The sequence below is a fragment of the Sinohyriopsis cumingii genome, chromosome 15 (assembly GCF_028554795.1).
Source record: "Sinohyriopsis cumingii isolate HCF-2022 chromosome 15, ASM2855479v2, whole genome shotgun sequence".
Classification (NCBI taxonomy): domain Eukaryota; kingdom Metazoa; phylum Mollusca; class Bivalvia; order Unionida; family Unionidae; genus Sinohyriopsis; species Sinohyriopsis cumingii.
In genome coordinates this window covers 149,735,565-149,750,387 of record NC_142975.1, presented here as the reverse complement: position 1 = coordinate 149,750,387, position 14,823 = coordinate 149,735,565, and the positions used below count along the sequence as shown (strand labels likewise).

Genomic DNA, 14,823 nt, shown 5'->3' with positions numbered 1-14,823 from the left:
AACAGTTCTTTATTGAATCACATAAAATAATATTCCAGTGTTTGAATTCTGTGTACATTTCAACAACTGTCCTTGTCGAAGAATTAATTTAGAGCACAAGTATTTCCAGAGAAAAATAATCTCTTGGAATCTAAACAATTTGAAGAAAACAAAATAACTGGCCCAAAAAACTGGTCACAACATAAAACACTTTAACTTCTTATGTGTTAAGGCAAGTAATGACTATTCTTTCTCAAAACATCAATAATAAACCTAGCTATGGTGCAAAACAGATGTCTGGATGTGGATCAATCCTCTGGAAAAACCTAATGATACATGTTATTTGTCATGTACTGTAAGTATGGCCTCGGTTTCACTTTATGAATCTTACTCTGAGAAAGAATTAAATAAAAAAAATGTTGTGTACTTCAGCTCTTACTGATTTCTGGATCAAGGTCAGGAACTAGGTCAGGATTAGATACAAAGTTTCTATTATTAGTTGTTTACAAAAAACAGTCAGGTCAAACAGAACTGAACTGAATTTCTGGACAATGTCAAATCCAGTAAATAAAGTTACATTACAATAGCATTTAATGGAATAAAAAAAAGTTTAAAACAAACAAACAAACAATCAATTAAATTAAATCGAATATAAATTAAATAAAATATACATAACAATAAAAAGTGGAGATTGTCGACTCCTATCACCACTCCATGGCCAGGATAATGTCAGATTGAGAACAGTTCGAGTCAAAAGCTGTGTTTTTGGCAACTGCTCTAACCTCATGAGCTGAAATTTTTAACTAATTGTTTGAGCTGGGGTTATTTCTTTATATGCAGAATGAACAACCCACTTAACCCAAGATGAAAGGGTCTGTGCTATATATTCATGTCTGAGACGTAAGAAAAAAGGATAATCTCCCTCTATTCAACGACTCTGTCATTTTAAGATACCACTTCAAAGCTTGTACTGCATCTTGAAGGTGGTCTTGAGCTGAAGTATACAGAGTAGAAAGTGATTTCATTACAAAAGTCTGGTTATCCATGGATGGAAGTCTTTTCTCGGGAATGAAAGGGGATACCGTCATGAGTGAACCTAACCCTCTTGTCAGAACTGCATGCAATTTGGGTACATTAATAAGGCATGTATTCATCGATTCTGCCGCTGTCGCTAATGCAAATGAGGAAGCAGGTCTTGTATGAAAGGTGAGTCAATGATGTGTTTGCAACTGGGGGGCTTTGTTAGTGATATTGATCAATTATGTCAGAACTGTAAGTAGGTGGGTCCACAAAGCAATATATTGCTGATGTTGCCCACTGACTGTCAAAGTGTGAGGAGGCAAGACTTATATGATAGGTGAACTAATTAAGGTCTTGAGAGCAGTTCAACTGGCGTCTTGTTCAGCCAGGTGAATAGAAGATCAGACGGATCTTTGTTTTGTGTGATATCTTCTCTTCTATGATAGCACAGTGTGCTAGTGATGGTGGAATGGTAAGTTTAACTGTGATGGGTGCCGTTTCTCATTGCTGAGCACAGAAAGTTATCTACTGTGGTATGAATTACCCCAGTGTGAACAAGTGAGATTATATTTCATTGCTTTCATATCTTTTCTTACTTGAGCATAATCGCGTCCAAACCTAGCTGACCAAATCGTGAAAGGTTACGAGATCCAATATGCTCTTGATGGAAAGAGATTGAGAATGAAAGGTAAGTAACACGTAAAATCATGACTTGCTCCAAAATATAACTAGTCTGTTGCTTGTAGCCTCTTGTAGGTGAATCACAGAACTTCTCAAAGCTGTTTGAGTGGGGCATGAAACCATATCTCTTGCAAGTCCACAATGATTGCTCAGTCTTTACAATGGACAGTGTAAGGAGTGTAGCAGAGTTAAATGAATGTGCTTAGTTTGAACTGATAAGTGCTTAGTTGTAGCTGAAAGAGCAGTGACCAAGGGCTTGGTACATGCACTGTATGACAGCCTGCACAGGAAAATTCAGTGAAGCTTTGCACCCATACACTAAATGTACTGGTATAGAAAACTTACCTGTATGAATCCAGCCATAGTGGAAATTATACATAAAGAGTTTTCTATAGCCATCTACAGACTTACATGAGCATATAAATTAAAACTATAGCCAGAACTATTGTGAAGTCACATAGACTACTCATGCTAGTACATAAATACCAACAAGTGACAGCAAACTGATTAATGTAAAGGCAGAACTTTGTCAACATAGGAAGAAAGAAATAGAATGAGTATATTTCCCTATGAAGTGAAGACTGCCCCAACTTGTGAGTGTAGAACTTCCAGAAACGTGGAAGAGGATTTTTGTGAGGTACCTCTTGACAAGAGTGTGCTACCTCGCATAGTGGAAGTAGTAACAGGTATATTCTTGGGATTTGGCGGCAATCCCTGTACCAAAGAGATATCACTGTTTGACCACCACCTACGTGGGCAGATAACGTTTAGCATTTTATCTAAAAGTTTTTAACCTAGGAAGGCTGGATTTGTGAGGTAGTAGTAGTTCTCCTACAGTATTATGATTGGGCAATGTATTCAAAGAAGAAACCGACTGACATAATTGGGAAACTTATTCATGTGTTACAACTAAATGGTCTTGAACTAAATATCAGAAAAAGAAAGTGAAATCAACAAGTTAGGTAAATTCAACAAACTATTTATTTTCCCTAGAATACAACGTGAACATTTAAAATAAACAAGCAGTATTGTGAATTAAATCCCAAATAATTCTAAAGGTTCTGTCATAGGTTCAAAGGGATAGAGTGTTATGAATGAATTCCAATACTGCATTGCGCTGATGTACAAACAGTCCTGCATAGGTTGAAGTACCAACAGTTTTGATGTATCACAATGATATAATCCAAACTGTCTTTTAATGAATTCACAATAATCCCAAAATAGCAGAATTTTTTCTAAGGGCTAGCGACACTTTTATTGCAACAATGGTATGAGACTGCAACCAAGACTGAACTATGACCTCTATACAATAACAGTAGGAAATTTCCTGAATTTTGGGGGCATTGTAAAACCAGAATCCATAGAATTACTGATCTACCTGTTCTCCATCTTCCCCAAAGTCCAGCCACAGAAGGCGATGACCATCATCTGCTGACATCCTTAGCTTTTCATATGGGAAGTACCAAAGCACTGGGCCCCGCTGACCATCAGGGGTGGGCTTGTACAGAGTGAACCCATTCTCATAATGTAGAGTCAACTTGGATTTCTGGCCCTGCCAAAGCACAGCTAAAAAGGAAAACTGGTACATCTAAGGCTATTATAGTAAACCATATTACTGCATCTTGGCTACACGGTCAGTAGTACTTCTTATTTTAGTAAAGCATAGACAAGACATGACTATCTGGCTGTAGCAAAGAAAGTTTTGTGACAAGTTTTGTGGAGTCTAGAAGCATACTCATCACAGATGGTTAATAGGTCAATATTCAGCACAACCTTTGTTATGCATTTGCTGTCAACAGAGCTTTCTGTAAATACTTTAAAAAGTTAGTCTTTGCATTCCAGTACTCTACGACAGCATCCTTGGACCATCAATGACTAGCCTGGACCCTTATGCTCTGAAACCTGCAGATGTATATTTCACTAACAGGTTGTACCAACAACTGGCCACAAAGATAATTACATGAACAAAAAGAAAAAGAATTCTTACAATATTCAACAACTGAAGAAGATAAAGTGAAAATTTAAATGAAATATAAAAAGCATACAAAATATAGTCCATAAAATACACAATAAACATGCCCTTGTTATGCAGGTGGATTTCAGGTAAGGTTAAGTGAATTTTTTGAAAGCCACTTGTCCATGACCTGTGTCCGAAAAAAATTCTTTGAGCAATTGGACAATGGTTGATACGAGGACCTGGATGAAAACATTGTTTTCAATGAAATAATCTGAAAGATGAATACACAAATGAATCAAATTATGATGATTTTGTTTATTTCTTTCCATATTTAAGTGCAGTAATTTCAAAGGCATGTCAAAATAATAGAAGACAAGAGTCCCTTAAAAGCACTCATGTTCTTCTGGCTGGAAAGAATTTCCAGGAATTCAAGATATAACAATTTCTTCCTTTTAACTGTAGAGTGTTGAGACTAGCTCTGATATTTTTCAGAGATAACAAGATTTTCAAATTAGCTGCTGTGGATATATTGGATGCAATCAAGGCACTAGGACCAACATGGCATCATAAGAATTTGACAGAATAATAGTCAAATTATTGACTTTGTTGGGCAAGTGGATTTTAAGTCAGGGTCAGTGATTGTTTTGAAAGCTACTTGCCCTGGACCTGTGTCTGAAAAAGATTCTTAGTACTATCAGAGTGATTGGGCAATAGTTCACATCAGAACCTGGACGAAAAAATATGTTTTCACTGAAATATTTTCAAAGGTGAATAAACACATGAATCAACTAAATATGTATCTATTTGTTTCTTTTCATATTTAAAGTACAGCAATTTCAAAGTTGTGTCAAAATAGTATGAAACAAGAGTCCCTCAAAAGGACTGATGCTCTACTGACTGAAAAGTGAAAAGATTTCCAGGAATTCGAGATAAAACCATTTCTTCATTTTGACTGTGGAGTAGCTGAAAACATCTTTGATATTCTTGAGATAATTTTTTTCTTCAAATTAGCTGCTGTGGTGGATATAGTGGATGTAAACTGGGCACCATTTTAATTTAGGTCCAACAAGGCATCATGAGCATCATCTAAAGCATTCACTCTCTGGATCACAGCCATTTCACCTCTGTCTGCGTGGGTTCAAGTCTCAGCTTTGGCTAAAGTGGGTATGTGAGAAAGCTTGTCATAAGCTTCTTGTGGGTCAGTGGTTCTTCCAGGGGTTTTCCCGGGTTCTTCCTCCACCATTTATACTGGCTGCCTTGAATAGCCTATCTTGAGCTGAAAAATGGCATTATACCCCACTACAACAGCATCACAAGAAGTCTTCTTGTGGAAACCCCTGCTGATATGAACTTCCATCTTGGCTATATTCAATATCAGATTGGCACCATATTTACTATTTCTATTTACCACCAACTAGACATCGTAAAAAGTCTTGGTGAAAGCACACTGTTGACATGACCAGACAGGCTGAAGTAGCGATAACAAGATTTTCAACTGATCCTTGTGGCAGTCATTTCAGAATAGAGATTGATATTATTTTCTATACAACCTGTTATGACTCTATGGTCTTAAACTAAGTAACAGAAAAGAGCAAAAACCAAAAGGTTTTGTAAAACTAAACAAACAATTTATTTCCCAAGAACAGAAAGTGAAAATTTAAAAAGAACTACCAGTATTGTGAATTAAATCCCAAACAGTCCTAAAAGTTCTATCCCAAGTCCAAAAGTGTAGAGTTTAAAATGAATTCCAGTGGTGATCTGAATGAATTCCATAGTTGAATGTGTTGATGTGCCAATAGCCTGGAATGTGGCAATATGTATCACAATGATGTAATCCAAAATGCCTTGAATGAATTCACAATAATACCAAGAGTGATCTAGTATGAAAAGTATTAAGCACTTTGTAATTCCAGTGAATAATTTAAATAAATAAATCCTCTCAAATATTAACTGAAATGCAACTAAAATTGATTCCTCTATGACTGATGTTAAGATATGGAATGATGAATTACTGTTTACTTCTCTATTACATAAAACTTTAAGACACAGTAACCAAACTAGGATAGGGGTCATGTTCCCATCAAATTCATTTCCAGAATATTCTGTGTTGTAAACAACATCAGTTCTCTTACTAAATATTTAGTAAAGAACATGCAAAACAGCAGGTACACCTGGAATTTCCAAGGGGCACACTAATGCCCTAAATTCATACTGAAATAAAAATGTTTACCTCCAGTTATAATGTTTTGAATATATAATATAAAAACATAGAGAAATACTAACTATGCAATATTTTGTTTACAATATAAGAGTTTAGTCAGGCAGGACCTCACCTTAATTACCGAAGAAGGTCAATCATACAACAAAGACATACATCAAATACATACATAATTATGGAGAAAAACCAAAACATAATATAAATTAAATAAACATAACAGACCAACCTGACACCAAAATGTCTTTCAGTGAAAAACCCTTGCTGATACAACCATTCATTCAGAACAAATAATGAAAACAAGATTGTCAAGGTGGTTGAAGTGGCAGGCACACATGATGTCTGAATGGCACCACTAGGACCAAATAGATATCATACAAAAGTTGTTTAATAAAACTCCATGTTGATACAACCATCCATTCAGGAGGAGTAGTGAAAACAATATTTTTCAATTTTCAAACAATATTTCACACCTGATCATCATTTTCATTTTTAACCAACTATACATCATAAGATGTCTTCTGACCATATTACTTTTCATTCAGAATGGCTGCCAGTGGATATCACATACTGAAAAATGGTGTTAAATCCATAACAACAACAACAAGATTCTCAACAGATCAGATTAGCAACATTTTCATTTAGGACCAACTAGACATTATAAGAAGTCTTCTGGTGAAAACATCAAGGCAATATACCTGTCATTCAAGAATAGCTATAAAAAGATTTTCAAAATGACCACTTTTCATTTAGGACCAACATAAAGAAAAGTCTTTTAGTGAAAACCCAATGTTTTTTTGACCATCCATTTGGAAGGGGTAGTGATACAAAGATTTTCAAGTGGCCATATTAGTCAAAAGCCCATGTCATTATGACTTTCCATCCATTATGAAGGAGTGGCAATACCAATATTTTTGTATTTGCCATCAGATCAGTACCAATTTCATTTATGATCAACTAGACATAAGAAGCAAAAACCCTCTGGTCACATGACCCTCCATTCATGATGAGTAGTGAAAACAATATTTTCAAAATGATCACTGTGGTGGCCAAATTGGCCATCAAATCACCACCATTCCCATTTAGGACCAACTAGACATCATAAGGTGTCTTCTATTCAAAAGCCCATGTCAATACGAGTTTCCATTCAAGAGGAGTAGAGATAACAGGATTTTCAAGATGGCCACTGTAATGACAATAACCATCAGATCACCAACACGACAGCATTCCAAAAATGAAACTACTCCAAGGCTCATGAATATGCTTCTTTCCAAATCATGATGAAATATACACTGTACATTGACTAGGAGGTCAAACAGTCTGAGATATACATGGTACACCTCTCCCTTGATAACTCGCGCAAAATGGGGTCCACAAACATAGACCGCAATATAAGCAAGGTGCGAGTTACTGAGGAACATCCAAAAAATTGAAGAAAAAAATAGCTTTGACATTGAGAAAACCATGGGGGGGGGGGCAGTGTTAGGGAACTGGGCTGTTTATTGACTAAATCCTCATTTTACAATCACGTCAGTAATAATTTTTAATAATGGCTTTTTCTAATGAAGTTGTTCATTATTCTGTTTAAATAACATTCATTTTCAAAATTTCCAACATATGAAAGATAGTTCCAACTGGTTTCAACAACCATCATATGTACGCAAAAAAACTGTATTACGTCACTGCTTTTTGTTTTCTTGATGAGCATGGTTCCCGCATGGTGTTTAATATTATCCTGCCCAACTGGGAGTCCCCAGAGCAGGGAACTAGACTAACTGCTGATACATCACAAAACAAGATTCCATTTTTTCAAAAACAAGAAAAATTTATTTTGTGAGACAATCGTCTATGATGAAACTAAATTTTTGTATTGCTTAAGTAGTACAATACTGATGTCATGAATAAATTGATTGGAATTAATAATGAAACTTCTTATCCTTGAGGATATCCCTAAGGACAGTTCAGGAATTCTCTGAAACTTGCTTGCCCACAATGGTCTCTATAAGTCAAGCTCTTTATTTAACAAATATTCATTTCGTTTGGATACCTTGTTATCTTTGATCACATTTATGAAAGAGTCAGTTAATTTAAGGTAGTTTATGTTACTTACACAATAACATTTATTAGTGTTTGATTGAAGTGATTTCATCTGACATACGACCGGGGCCACTAGATTTTAAGTTTGTAGGATTTTTGTGCCTTTTAACTTTTCTTTTGTTCCACCTCCTTTATTTGATTCAAAAGACATAATTAATGTGATAATACAAAGAAGGCCAGCTTTTAACTCAGTGCACTTAATTAGGTTCTCCGAGAAACGCGCTCGGACATAGCTGTTATCGTAAATTGACGCATTTTACATTTAATTACAAGAGGACATATTGCACTTATGACAATTACCCTTAAAAGGAACTAAAAGATAGAACTAGAACACAAATTTAAATTGATAAAAAAAATGATTTAATTTGTATTTATTTATTAAAGTACTGCCTCCACTCAGAGTGAGTGACATTTTCATTGATCAAAATTTCCTTACATATCGTTAATTACTGTGTACTAGGAATGTTGTATGGAAAGAAAATGTAAAAAATTGTATGGCCTAATTTTAAATTTTATATTTCATAATGTTGATTAAAATTTCCAGGTCCTATCTACCATTTTCGACTATAAAACGAGTGATACATCAAAGTTTCTGTTACCAATTTTGATCATGATTTTCTTCAAGTTCAACAAATAGAGATCAATTTTTGGTGTATTTTCTGGTTTAAAAAATAAGCGTTTTCACGAGTTATCAGTGCGTGAGTTATCGAGGGAGTGGTGTACATTGACTAGAAGGCCAATCTGAGATATACACTGTACATTGACCAGAAGGCCAAACAGTTTGAGATATACAATGTACATTGACCAGAAGGCCAAATAGTCTGAGATATACACTGTACATTGACCAGAAGGCCAAATAGTCTGAGATATACACTGTACATTGACCAGAAGGTCAAACAGTCTGAGATATACATTGTACATTGAACTAAAGGCCAAACAGTCTGAGAACACAAAAGCAGAGGTGTTTGGTCACTATTATTAAGAAATCCACACTTAAACATACAGAAATTGTCAAATTGCTGGGAAAAATGTTAGCATTGAACATAATTCAAATGAGGATCCAGGCTCAGAAACAATATCAAAAGTACAAGGTACAAGGGACTAATCATTTAATATTTGCTGAGGGTGTTTGTGTGTGTGTGTGTGTGTGGGGGGCTGAGAGTTTGTTTCTAACCAGCATATTTGTTTTTCTTTTATCTCAAGAAAATTCTTTTTAGAAGTAGTTGTTTGTTTTTTAAGCTTTCTGGGGGTTAGAATTATGCTTTAATAAAATTCATGGATGCTCTCCCCACAAAATTAAAGAGAAATAGTTTAAAGCATGACACATTGCAAATACTAATTAACATAAACTCTGCCAATCCAGGATGTAAGGAAAATACTGATTGAGCAACTGGACTCTAGTGAACACAGGAAACTTGAGGGAAACATTAATATAAGTAAAATGGAATCAAAGTGTTTTGTGAAAACACAGTAAATCATAAATTATTTTGGTACCGAGTATCATTTTACCTCTGTATCCAAGTTCATATTTAGATTTTAGTAGACGAAATCACACATGAATTTTTTCTGAATTGATTCCAAGAGACAAATACACAAAGAAAATTAGTCAATTTCAAACATTTTTGTTTTTTTGTTTGTATTCAACAGTTTCAACACAATGTCCAATCAATAGCAAAAATTTATTTTGTCACTTTCAGGCAAGCGGTTTTTGAGTCAGGCAGTTTTTTAAAAAAAAGTTATTTGACCTGTGCCTGTGTGTGCAAAAACTATCTTTAACTGACCTTGATTTTCAAATTTGATCCCCAAATCAGTAGGCTTATACATATTCTAATTACAAGCTATCCATAAATTGTAGTCCAGTTTTGTGATGTGCAGCTAAAGACATGGTCTGGAATTAACATTTCTTTTTTAAAGTCAAAGTGGACCTGACCTTTGACATTTCTATCCCCAATTCAACGTGCTCATTCTTTGCCCCAAGTGCAAGCCATCCACAAAGCTTGATCCAGGTCAGTGATGTAGAACTAATGTTACTATATGGAAACCATATTTCTTCTTTTAGTCTGCAAACTTCACCTTGGACTATTAACTCCAGATCTGAATGGCTTTGTCCTTACTCCAAGTGAAAGCCATGTAAAAATACATTAGGTAAAGTGCGTGATCTTGAATTCCATTACAGGGTTATCCTACTAAAAGTCACTAATTTATGTAAAAGGGTTTTTGGATATGTTGATCACAAAAAATCTGAATGGATAACCTGATCAGTGGATGGACAGACAGATGAATGGGCTGCAGAAGTATCACATGATCACATAAGGGCTATGGAATATAGGAGCAAGTTGCTAATAAGCTGAATGAATAAAAAAAAAAAATAAAACAGAATTTTGGGTCAATTTAAGTGGCCATTAATCTTTAAAAAAATGAACATAACAGTAAATAATAAAATGTTTAATTAGTCTAACAATGTTATCCTACAATGTTTATTTATCAACTCAGAAAACTGACATACATGCCAATGCTGTGTAACTACAACTTACGACATGAGACCTCTTTGACAAGCAAGGCAGCACCATGAGAACCCTGAACTATAGCACGGGACCAATATGCAAGATCACGTTGTGTTTCCACACGAAATATGTGTGTCTCAACCCCATTTCTTGTACCAGAACGGGCACCAAATGTCAAAATATCTGCACCTGTAGTGGGGTTTGTATGCCGACCAGAATGGACCAGCCTGAATTAAGAGAAATACATGTATTTATGTCAATGGCTGACGTCACCTGTATCTTAAACTGTCTTTTATATATGTCAATGGCTTACCTGTACCATGAACTGTTATTTACACATGTCAAGGGCAGACCTTGAACTGTCACTTATATATATATATATATATATATATATATATATATATATATATATATATATATATATATATATATATATATATATATATATATATATATATATATATATATATATATTAAAGCAAAAATATGCTATGTCCTGCTAGTACTATTGTTTTTCTTTGATTTGGATCCTATATTAAATATTGTAGTCCATTATTCTGGTTAGTTTCATTCATTTCTCATCAGTATTTCTGCATGAAGTCTAAGTGCTCTAGCTAGGAATTTTTAAATATTTTGTTTAAGTGCTTCTTTACTAAGGGTTATTGTCCCACAATTAACTGCAAATAAAAGCCCTATCATGAAAATCTCATAAATTTTCCTGAAAATCGGGTGAAAACGACATCAGGCTACTGCTGCGTATTATTTTCCGTAATCACTCAGAAACAGAGCATTGGATGTATGAGGAGTTTACTTCACGTTATCTTCAATGATACAGTATTGACAATTCATTATGTAATTACCCGGGGTTAAAACCAAACTTATTTAATAAAAAAACATTTTACCTTGATATAATATCCAAAACCAGTAAGGTATAATGCCATATTAATAAATATAATTTCACATGAAAATACCTTATCCAACACCAAGTATTGGCAATTATATCACCTGGAGAACCACCACCATCTTTTACTTTTTCCATGTTAACAAATGTATGCTGGAATTAGCTGTTGGTCTCAATGACACATTTAACAGTTTTGACTATATAATGCTGAGAAAATGTGAACTATGTGCCTTTCCCATAGACACACAGCAGATCGTATAAAAAGTTGGCCATGGCAGGTACTCAGTATGAACAGGAATTAGTGTTCATGTTTATTTTCTACAAAATAGCCATACATATTTCTGTGTATGTTTATATACTTAGTATTTGCACATCCCTTATTTACTACTCAATAATATTTATTTCTTTCAAATTAATCATTTTACAGATTTCCACTAGCTGTTTTCATGATGCCAATCTGACAATAAGGATCATTACCATTTTGGGGCTTTTTATGGAAATAGCCAATTTATTTTGATTAGAAACCTTCCTACCTTGCCTCCCCCCCGCCAAAAAAAACTAATGACATTATTCTACAAGAGGTCTGCATTTTTTACACACATATTGTACAAACACAAATAAAGACGATCTTTTGACTTGAAAAATGTATTCTGATTTGCATTCAAGATTTTGGTCAACTTAATTTAGGACTGACCCAGTTAAATTTAAGTTATATCAAAATTTAAACAAACCAAAAAAAAGACAATGAAACAAGAGGCCCAATTGGACCAAGCAATTCTTAAACGTATGTGAGCTATTGAGTGGAAAGAAAATTTTGCAGCACTCACTAGCCACATTGTCTGTTTTGCTTAAATAGATAACACGTGTGTTTCTATTTTCATGTAATAATAATGAGAAGAAAATGGTTGGTCAGTTGTTTTTGAAAATAATTATAGTCCTCCATTTACTGAAAGTGAACCATTGCTGCATGACTTAATTTTATTCCGCTGAAAAAAAACTTTCCAGTATTTCTCAGTAACACAGTATTATACAACAGTTACATATACAATTTATACAAACGCTTGAGCAATTTGTGTTTCATTTAATTTGCTGTAAATCTGAACTGACCACAATTATTGAACATCATGTAAAGGTAGCCCTTGTTAATTCATGACTTCTAGTCTATGTCCAGAAGGTGCCAAAAAATACTGGCAGAAGCAATATGCGTCTTAATGAGCATGATGTCTATGTTGTTACCTATGAATGAAATGAAACTGAATCTGGTCATAACATTCAGAAAATCTGGAATTCATTTTTGTTGGGTTTTTTCCATTTTTTTATAATGGACTGACGCTTTTTAGTATTGGTGTCCAGAAAATTGTGGGGTCAGGATTTCAGGAAACTGATTCTGAGAAACTGAAAACAGGATGTTTTAAAAGCTAACAATATAAAATATACATTTGAGATAATTTGTGATTCCAGGCATTACATAAAAAAATGCTGGCATGGCAATTCTATTTTAAGACATTTAGAGGTTTTTATTAGTTGTTGGGCAATGTGATATTCTACTATAAATTCATTCCAATAACTGCAAGCATGACATTTATCAAATCTAATCTTTTTCATAATTTACTTCATCTACTTAGATTTGTTACTTTTTATATTTATATTTTTTTCAGATTCAAATTACAGATTATTCAATTTAATCCCCAAGGTGTATTATTTTTCAAATTTAAGTAACTTGTTTTACTGAAATGTATGAATCCTGTACTATAAACTAGTGCTTTAAAATTGGTTTTCATTTCTGCAAGGGAGAGAACTAAGCATCTCACCAATATTTGTCCTCACAACAGGTTACTTCCCTTGCTTTATTAGGCATATTTAGTAATGGTGACCATATTTGATTGTAGATCAACAACATTTGTACAATCTGAAAAGCCTTCTATGCCAGGGTCCTTTTTGTAAGTTGTGATCACATTCAACTGTAATTTTCTTGAGAAGTTATTGAGAAGGTTTTCCTATTTTAAGCAACAGTGGTCTTATTTGATAGTGGATTGGCATCATTTGTACAAGTCTGAAAGGTCTTCAAGCCAGGATGCTTTTTCTCAAGTTTTGTCAAAATCTATTAGTAGTTTTCAAGCAGTTATTTGAAGATTGTTCTATTCTAAGTAAAAGTGGCCATATTTGATGACAGATCAACATCATTCGTAAGGTCTTGATTTCTGTCATGTTTGGTCAAATTTTAGAAAGTGCTTTTAAAAAACGTAATGGAAATGTATGGGGTTTTTTTAACCACTAAACAGCTGCTTTTTTATTTTTAAAAATGGTGGCCATATCTGAAAGTGGATCAGTATCATTTGCAAAAATATAAAAGACCTCTCTGCCAGGATGTTGCTAAATTTGATTAAACTTTGTTCAGCAGTTTTTGAAAAGAAGTTGTTTAAAGGGTTTATTATATTTTTAGTAATGCTGGCTTTATCTAATGACAGATCGGCATCAATTGTAAAAACAAATTCATGGCAAGATGTTCTGTCCTAAATTTGATCAAAACTAGACCAGTTGTTTATGAGAAAATGTTTAAAATAGCAGTTGTTAATGGACTTGCGATAGATGCCAAACCGTGATACAAGTTTAATTTAACTTACAAGCGGGTGAACTAAAAATCGAAATTTGTGTCACAGTAATTGATAATAGGAGCAGCATGGTTAAACTAAAATGCTTTAAAATAAAAAATGATGATGATTATAGTGATGATGATGAGAATAAAAATAATAGTTATCAGCATCATCATGATATAAGGCTTAAAAATAAGTGTGTCTTAATGTACATATTTTAAAATTATGGTTGGTAGCTAGGTTGTTTTATAATAATGTGGTAAATTCCAACCAAAACAAGAAATGTTTGACTTAAGCATGCTATAAAATGGATGTGATTAATCTGTTGTCATGATAAAAATATAAAATTACCACACTTTAAGTGGTGTACTATTATTCTATTATTGCCTTCTCCAAGGGAACTATCCATCTATGGTGTTGTTTGGTCATTGATAACACTAGACCTTCCCTTTTTTCAAGGAAATTATCCTCCTATAGTGTTGTGTGGTTATAGATGACACCATACCCTTCTAGAAAACAATATTGGAGAACTGTTTACATGAAAGATGGCATTAATAAATTTACCAATTCATGTGATATAAAGTGGCATCGAAGGACATGGCTATAGAGCCCAGGAACATGTGAAGTACCAACTGTCAAATATAAAATCGTAGTCATCACAGTGTCGTAACGAAAATGCAAGTATATCTCTTTCATTATAAATCAAGAATGTATTAAGTGATGTCCTATACTGTTATAATCAACATATCAAATTTACATAATACATGCTGTATACAAATCCAAAAACTCGACAGAACAGTATCAATGTTTTCAAATATATATATATATATCTCTGATCCAATTATTGTGATAAATTCCACAGTTTATGTTTGTTC

At 33.9% G+C, this 14,823-nt stretch overlaps 1 protein-coding gene across 1 annotated transcript in view; it reads right to left on the bottom strand.

The window, feature by feature from the left end:
• The window catches only part of LOC149783046 (beta-1-syntrophin-like), a 51,730-nt gene that overhangs the window by 23,442 nt on the left and 13,465 nt on the right, over window positions 1-14,823 (bottom strand). The window contains exons 4-5 of the mRNA XM_089934644.1: window positions 10,484-10,680; window positions 3,059-3,246 (exon numbers count right to left, since the gene is read on the bottom strand). Coding sequence (XP_089790770.1) covers window positions 3,059-3,246; window positions 10,484-10,680 — 385 coding nt within the window. The remainder of the gene's footprint in view (window positions 1-3,058; window positions 3,247-10,483; window positions 10,681-14,823) is intronic.